Here is an 8,688-nt window from a genome sequence, read left to right on the forward strand (position 1 = left end):
CAGTACTTCTGAGGATCTGGGGTGGCGGAATGGTTACAGGATGTGCAAGGCCTTGCAGAGGAACCTCTGGACACAGTTGGATACCTGGACTATCCAGTTTCTCCCCATTCCTCAAGGCAGGTGCCCCTTCCTTGAGGGAGGCTCCTCGGGACATGTGTCCCGGCAAGAGGGAAGTGGGGAAGAGATTTGCTAGGTTACGAAATAGACGATGGGTATTGTTTGAAGGGGACTCTTAGAGCAATTTCAGTTGTTACCAAGTCTAAGGGTAGAAGAAAATGAAAGAAGTTGAATGAAAAGAAAGGCAATAGATGAAGTGAAGAAAGATCACAAGGAAGAGAAATGGGATAATAGAATAGGCTAAGGAGGGGCAAATGGAAATGTTGGTGTTGGGGAGGGAACAGTTCTAACTGGAGAAACAGGTGAAGGGGGAGAGAGGGACAGCATGAAGTTAAGCCGTCTCCCTCATTCTGTCTCCATCTTCCCATCCTCTCTCCCCTGACTAATTACAGTCTGTTCCCTAGTGTTGGACATTCTCTTCCCTTTCTTCCTCCCCTGTGTTTCCACTGAAATCCTCCTTTCCTGTTAACATCTTTAGTGACCGTCTGGTGCCCACAGCTTAAAGCTCAAGCTCTTAGAAGGTGCCCATAGAATCAGGATTGAAAAACCTACCTACCTATGTACACACAATTCCCTCTTAGCATTTCACACAAGGCTGTAAAATGTCCTCTCCATACACCTTTCTGATTAGTATCCCTGGTACCCGGAGCCAATTCATAGTTTCTACCTATGTCATCTATTTGATTATTTCCATATCTTCACTAGTAATTCCTGAGCCAGATATTTAGCTCAGTGGTTCCACTGCCTGCTCACAAGTGCAAGGTCCTGAGTTGGATCCCTGGTACTAAAAAAAAAAAAAAAAGTCCTGTTTTTTAAGTGCCTCCTGCTACCTTGACATCCTAGAAACATTCAGATATCACCTTCTGTCCAGTTCCATTCCCCATTTCTCCCATAAAGAATTCTTCATATCTATGGGACCCAATAACACTTTATAGATACCATCATTATAGCACTTACCATTTAAACCTACACTAGATTATGAATTCAGTAACATGGTAGGTCCATCATGGTGAGTCAGTCACATGCATATTTTCACGTGTAACCTGGAACATATGTGTTCAGGGTCACATCCTCCTGCAGTTAGTACTTCCTGGATCTCTCCTACTCTAGACTTTCTCCCATAGTCTGTCACTTGTTTAGGACTCCCATCCTCCAGCAGATGTCACTGGATCCTTCTTACAGCAAACTGTCCTCTCACCGTCCCTCAGCCCGGAATGGAGCTTCAGGTCCTACATCTTCTTGGATATCCTCAGCTGTAGCTCCAGCTTCCCGATCCTATGTGTACTACCAGGTGTGGGTTCCTGGAGGAAGAAGGCATATCACTGGGGATAACTATTGGACAGGACTCAGAAAAAGTGCTGGGTTGATTACCACTGGGGCCAGGGAACAATGGGAGTTGTTAAAAAAGTTTCTCTATGTCTCAAAACAAATATTCTTTGAGAGGTCTTCCTTGGGGGCACAAAGTACTGAGATCATTGAAAATCTTAGAGATTCATGGAATGTAGTATGTGCAGGTCAAGATCCAAGAGGACAAGAGAGTCTTCAAAGAAACAGACTCTGAGAGTTTTAACAGCACACATTTCTTAAACTAGTGATTCTTACCTTTGAGAAAATCATCTGCATGGCTTGTTAAAAGACAGATTGGTGGTCAGGCATAGTGACACATGCCTGTAATCTAAGCACTTGGGAGGCTGAGGCAGAAGGATCACTGTGAGTTTGAGGCCAGCCTGGACTACATAGTGAGTTCAAGGCTAGGCTGAACTACATAGTGAGACCCTGTCTCAAAAAAAAAAAAAAAAAAAAAAAAAAAAAAAGATCGGTGTTGCAAGCCCTGACTTTCTCATTCAGAAGTTCAAAGGTCAGACCAAGAATTTGCACCTGTTTTTCGTTTGTTTGAGACAGGGCTTCACTATGTAGCTCAGGGTGGCCTCAAACTTGCAATCCTCCTGTCTCAGCCTCCCCAGTGCTGAGATTACAGGTGTGTGCCCCCACATCTGGCTCAAACATCTGCATTTGTAAGAAGTTCTCAGTTAATTCCAATGCACTCCTCTCATCCCAGGGATTGGACATTGCAAACCGCTGACTTGCTCATCAGCACAATGGACAGTTCTTTCTGTCTTCATGCTAATGGATGCGTTTGATTTATTTTTCTTCTCCACATTCATTTAAACTGAATTGATCTTTACTTGGGCAAAGTTTTGGATGGGAAATTGTTTGTTTACCACAAGAGAGACTTAATACCCCTCAACTGTCCTTCATTTTGCCAGCCAGACCGAACAGTTGATTTACTGTCCATATCTCATTCTATTCACACCATGTATAAGTGCTAATGTTCTTTATATGTGAATTACTAGTCTCTTTAATACTGGAATTAGTATAGAAAAACCGTATTTATTCTCATTGTGAGAAATTGATGAAAACTGCAATTAACTGGCCCTGTAAACTTGATGTGTTGTAAAAACCATACAATTCCTTAGACAGAGCTCTCTTCCAGTCTAGAGGGGAGGAAACAAAGATCTCACCTCTCAGTGAGAAGGCTGTGAAAGCCATATTGTAAGGGCATGATGAATGGAAGGTACTAATGCAGCCATTGCCAAAAATACAGTATGCTACAAATGGTATTTTTAATTCCCAAGAAATCTTTTGTCATTGTTCTGATTGCTTGTCCCTAAAATGGCATCCCAATTTTCTTTCATGAAAGTAATGCCTCTCTTAACTGTGGACATCAATTATCCTAAGCTTCCAGTGCTGCACATTGTCTGTACCAGTGCTAATATTCTGGTTGTGATATTCCACTGTGGTTTTGCAGGATATTTCTGTCTTAATCTGTTGAGACTGCCACAAGTGGTACACCAGACACTGGGTGGCTTATAACCAGCAAAAATGTTTTTCTCACAGTCTGAAATCCTTGTGCTAGCAGACTGGGTAGCTCCTGAAGGTCTGTTTTCTGGCTTACAGGCAGCTGACTTCTTGACTTATGTCATGGGGGAAGGAAGAGAGAACTCTCCAGGGTCTCTTTTATAAAGGCACCAATCCTATTTACATTAGGTGACTTAATCACCTATCAAAGGGCCCTCCCAAAATATCATCACACAGTATTAGGGATTAGGTTTTAACATGTGAATTTAGAGGGATGTAAACATTCAGGCTGCATCAATTAACTTCAGAAGAAACTGGGTAAAGGGCACATGAGAGCTCTTCTTCATTATTTCTTATAACCTCAGATAGATTTACGATCACTTCAAAATAAAACATTTAACTCAAAAAAATTTTAGGAAGTTTTCTTCTTTTCTATGAGTTGCCTCTTTCTGCTTGGAGTTCCTTTTTTTTTAGTTTCTTGTTTCACATTAGTGTTTGTCTTTTATATTCAAAGTTTTCTTCATCTGTCTGATGGTCTCTGGCTATTAGTGTTGAGAATCAAATCACTAAAATAGGGCAGGGTTTGAGAAGGTGCAGGACTCTCCATGGCTTGTCAGCTTATTTGTTTGGTCAGAAGATGCTGAATGCCACTTTGGAGAGATGATTTGGAACTGGTTCTCTGAGGCTGATTAGTAGCTCTAAACATAATCTGAACTTTCTATAAGGGCTTAGGTATGGGGGTTCTGCATTGGGGAGAGGAAGGGACTAGGAGTGGAATTTTCTGTTTTGCCCAGATAAGCACTTTCCAGTTCACCTTCAATTTCACTGGGCCCACTCAACTTATTCACGTTATTTGTTGGTTTTACTGAGCAATTTAATTTTATGATTCCTGCCTGTGATAGAGTTCTCTCATTGTCAGTAGTCTTTGCTCAAGATAATAATGTCTCTTCCTGCTGCTGAAGGATTCCACCTATGTGCTAGATTCTTTCATTTGCCATTCCCAATCCCCCCTTTTTTTTTCCTGGCCGAACAAGCCAGTTGTTCACTTGTTCTTTCTCCTATACATACGGGTTTTCAGGAGCAATTCTATATAATTTTGAGGGAAAATCATTTCACAATTAAATAATGATTAGGTAAATTTTTCCAGCCTACAGGTTGGCTATGGCATGTGAAGACATAACTCCATTTTCTCCTCCATTCACAGCTAAAACCTCAATGGTCTGTTGATGCCGTGATACTCTAGGGCAAGATTACACCAGTTGAAGACGTCCTAGGGAGGAACAATATCTTCATCTGCATGAAGTCCTCATTGTTCTAGAATTATCAACCACAGTCCTCGGAGTCATCTGTTACTACTGATTTACTGCATAAAGGTGTGGCAAGCTGGGGCCTTTTCATCTTTGCTGCCCAGAGCAGCATTGATCAGGCCCAAAGCTCACCTTCTTCTCTAAGTCTTGTTTTCTTTCTTAATTCATTATTTCACCTTGTGCAGTAGTGGCTCACAGGAGACTAGGGACTCACTGCAGAGGTCCTAGTAGCCTTCCCACTTCCTGTTCCCTACAATGGGTGACCATATGACCTGACAATAGCCAAGTGGATCAAGTGAGGACTCTACTGAGATGGTTTTAGGAGTTTCCTCTTTCATTGTTTTCTAAAGAACTCACATCCCCAGGGCAGCGATGTCATACAGTACACACACGCTTTTAAAGAGGGGGCTGTTGTCCTACAAGAGTGGATATGGAAGACTGAACAGGATGGTGGAGTTAGGAAACTTGTGACAATGGGAATAATTGAAGGAATGCATCTGGAGAAGAGAAAAATTAGAGGATGTGAAAAGTATCACCAGATATTTAAAAGACCTTAACATGAAAGGAGAATAAAACCTCTTCTGAGGAATACCATAGATGAAGTAACACAATAAATCCTTTTCTCCCTCCCCTCATTTTCAATATTTGAGTGAGAATATGATAAATGTGTGAAATGAAAACAGGAAGAAGTCAAGAACAGATAAAGCAAGAGTTGCTATAATGGTTTAGAGAAACCAAGAAGAGCCAATGACTCTTATTTCTTGCATTGGATGTTGCTGGGAGAGAAGTGGGAACAAAAAAGAATCTGTGTATACTAGGGATTAGCTCAGCAGTGCCACCCCTGCTTGGCAATGTGAGGTCCTGAATTCAATCCCCAGTACCAAAAAAAAAAAAAAAAAAGAGTCTGCATTATCTTCCTAATTTTGGATTAACACTACCATGAAACTTTTATAAAATGATTTATACCCCAAAGGAGATAGAGAAAATAAATACACAGAGGGGCTGGGGATTTGGCTCAGTGGCCCTGCAGCCTGCCTTGCAAGCACAAGGACCTGAATTTGATCCCTGGTACCAAAAAATAAAAATAATAAAAATAAATGCACAGAGATAGGGACAGAAATTTTCAAAAAATAGATTCTGAATCTAGGCACAGTGGTGAGCACTTGCAATCTCACTACTCAGGAGTCTGAGGTAGGAGGATTATGAGTTCAAGGCCAAGCCTGAATAACATAGAAAGGCCCTGTCTCAAGAAAAATAAATGAAGTTGACAGGAGAAATAACAACAGCCAGGCATGGTGGCACATTCCTGTAGTCCAAGCACTTGGGAGGCTGAAGTAGGAGGGTCACTGTGATTTCAAGACCAGCCTGAAGTACATAGTGAGACCTTGTCTCAGAAAAACAAACAAACAAAACAAAGAAGAAATAGCAAGAAGTAGGAAAAAGCAGAAACATCTCCCTGTCAGATACTGTTCAAGTAACTGAAATAATTTAAAAATGAATAATGTCTGGCCCATCATTCTAGAGTGACAAGTCAAGGAGAAGACAAAATGTATATGAGTTGGTAGCCTTGGACCTGAACTCACTACCCAAGTTTGGAACCCTAAGATTTATGGCCCTGCCTCTCTGCCTGGGTTCTTTAACCATATTATGCCATTTTCCTCTCAGCCCTACCACCCAAACAGTGAAAAGAATGTGTTGGGTAATGTCTTAATCTTTTATATCACTATTTAAAAATACCTGAGAATGAGTGATGGATGAAGAACAGATATTTATTTCCTCACAGCTGCGGAGGCTGTAAAGTCCAAGACCAGTGCCTCAGCAGGTTTGTTGACCGGTGACGCTGCTCCCTGCTTCCAAGATGGCGCCTAGATGTTGGTCCTCTGGAGAGGAGTGTGGTGTCCTTTCATGGCAGGAGGTGAAGACATTCAGTCCCATTCACAAGGAAAGAGTCCTCATGGCCTAATCACTTTTTCAAGGTCCCATTTCTTTTCTTTTTCCTGGTTTTTTGAGACAGGGTCTCACTATGTAGTTGAGACTGATGTGGAACTCACTATGCAGCCCAGACTGTCTTGAACTCACAGCGATCCTCCTGCCTCAGCCTCCCAAGTGCTGGGATTACAGGCATGTGCCACCACGCCTGGTTTAAAGTCCCATTTCTTAATACTAGCATAGTGGTCATTGTTGTAATCTATTTTCTGCTGCCATAACAGAATACCAGACTGGGTAAATTATAAGGAAAAGAAACTTGTTTCTTATAGTTCTGAAATCTGGTAAGTACAACATCAAGATGTAGCATTGGATGAGGGCCTTTTTGCTACATCATATTGTGGCCACAGGCATCACATAGCAAGGGGAGGAGGTAAAGCGTCAGCATCAGCTCTGGTCCCTTTGACTCACTCTCTCTCTCTCTCTCTCTCTCTCTCTCCCCCCTTCCTTTGTTCCTTTCTTCTTTGTCCTTTTTGTGGTCCTGGGGATTGAACCCAGGGCTGTGAGAATGTTAGGTAACTGCTCTACCATTAAGCCACATCCTAATTCCTCTAAAATAATGTAAAAGATAAGGTCTTGCTAAGTTGCCCAGGCTGACCTTTAATTTGCAATCCCCCTGCTTCAGCCTCCCAAGTAACTAAGATTACAAGTGTGTACCACCATGCCAACTCAAGTATTTCTGTCCTTCTAAAGCCATCGTGGTGTGGAGGAAGTTCCGCCCTGGTGATCTCATTTGACCTTGAGTACTTTCCAAAAGCCCCTCCTCCAAATACCATCAACATATGAATTTGAGGATTAAGTTTCTAACACATAAACTTTGGTGGGAGCATATTTAAACCACAGCAAGTAAGTAGCATGATTTGAAAATTATTTGAAAAGTGTTTGGTAGAGTGAACCAAAACCAAGGTCAAATGCAATTATGGGAAAAACTCAGACAACGAGGTAGGGAGATAGGAAGGAGAACAGAATGTGACTGTCCTGGAGTTGAAATCAGACAGTCAATCATACATCCCAGATATTCATCTACACAAGAAGAACTTTCAAGATTTTCCCTTGTGATGGTGGAAGAGTTGGAGCTTCAAATATCATTCACTTCTGTCTCTAACCTGGAATCAGAGGAACCAAATTTTGCTACTCATCTGCTGTTCACCTTTGAGCAGATCACTATGCTCCAAATTTTCTCACTGTAAAACTGTTTAATAATAATAATACACCCACTGTCAATTTTATGAGATAAATGTGTAAGTGCCTAACACCATACCTGACACCAGAGTAGGTCCACAAGAAATATTAGTGCAGGCTGGGGATTTAGCTCAGTGGTGCTACTGCCTGCCTCATAAGTGCAAGGTCCCAAGTTTGATTCCCAGTACCATTTAAAAAAATATTAGTGCAATCTGACTTGTTGTACTTTATAAAGACTTTCTTTCGTTTTGCACATGGGACAGCACAAGTTTAGGGAGATTTGTCATGATCTATTTAAAGTTCACTCCCTGCTGCAAATCACTAGGCGCTTGCCTAATCTCTTCATGGCTGCCCGCATCTCCTGGTTCCTCAGGGTGTAGATCATTGGGTTGAGCATGGGCGTCATGACCGTGTAGCTGATGGACACAGCTTTGTCCAAGGGAAAGGGGGTGAAGGGCCGGGAGTAGATATAGATACAGGGAATGAAGATCATAGACACCACGATGATGTGGGTGGTGCAGGTGGAAGCTGCCTTCTTCCTCACCTGCCCAGAGTGAGACCTCAGCATCCCCAGGATGACCGTGTAAGAGATGAGAAGGAGGAGGAACCAGATGAGAACCAGCATCCCACTGTTGGAGATCATGAGGAGCTCCAGGAGGGATGTGTCAGCGCAGGCTAGCCTGAGTACCTGGGGGACATCACAGTAGAAGTTATCCAGGACATTGGGGCCACAGTAAGGCAGCGGCAGCATCAGAGCCAGCTGGACAATGGAGTGGACAAAGCCCCCTAGCCAGGCAGCCACCACCAGGCCCACACACAGTTGAGTGTTCATGATGGTGATATAGTGGAGGGGCCGGGAGATGGCTATGTAGCGGTCATAGGCCATCACGGAGAGGAAGAAGACAGTCCCGCCTCCCAGCAGGTGGAAGAAGAAGATCTGGGCCATGCAGCCATGGTAGGAGATGGTCCTAATCTCATGAAGGAAGTCCACCAGCATCTTTGGGCAGGTGACTGTGGAATAGCAGAGGTCAATGACAGCCAGGTTTTGGAGCAGAAAATACATAGGCATGTGTAGCCGGGGGTCAAAAGTCACTGTGACCATGATAAGGAGGTTTCCTGCCACTGTGATGACATACACAAGTAGGAACACCAGGAACAGGAATTTCTGGAGCCCTTGCATCTGTGAGAAACCCAAGAGGACAAACTCTTCCACCCATGTGTTGTTCTGCGGTTCCAT

The 8,688-nt window shown here is 42.9% G+C and overlaps 1 protein-coding gene across 1 annotated transcript; it reads right to left on the reverse strand.

The window, feature by feature from the left end:
- Positions 1-7,752: 7,752 nt before the first annotated feature.
- On the reverse strand, positions 7,753-8,688 carry LOC104859565 (olfactory receptor 4D1). The gene has a single exon (XM_010620241.1). The coding sequence runs from the start codon at positions 8,686-8,688 to the stop codon at positions 7,753-7,755; it is 936 nt and encodes a 311-aa protein (XP_010618543.1).

This window comes from Fukomys damarensis, unplaced genomic scaffold (genome assembly GCF_012274545.1).
Source record: "Fukomys damarensis isolate Sample0158 unplaced genomic scaffold, DMR_v1.0_HiC HiC_scaffold_13, whole genome shotgun sequence".
Taxonomy (NCBI): domain Eukaryota; kingdom Metazoa; phylum Chordata; class Mammalia; order Rodentia; family Bathyergidae; genus Fukomys; species Fukomys damarensis.

What these genes read in the sequence shown, in the direction of transcription:
- LOC104859565 (XM_010620241.1), bottom strand. Translation starts at nt 8,688, where the DNA reads ATGGAACCGCAGAACAACACATGGGTGGAAGAGTTTGTCCTCTTGGGT.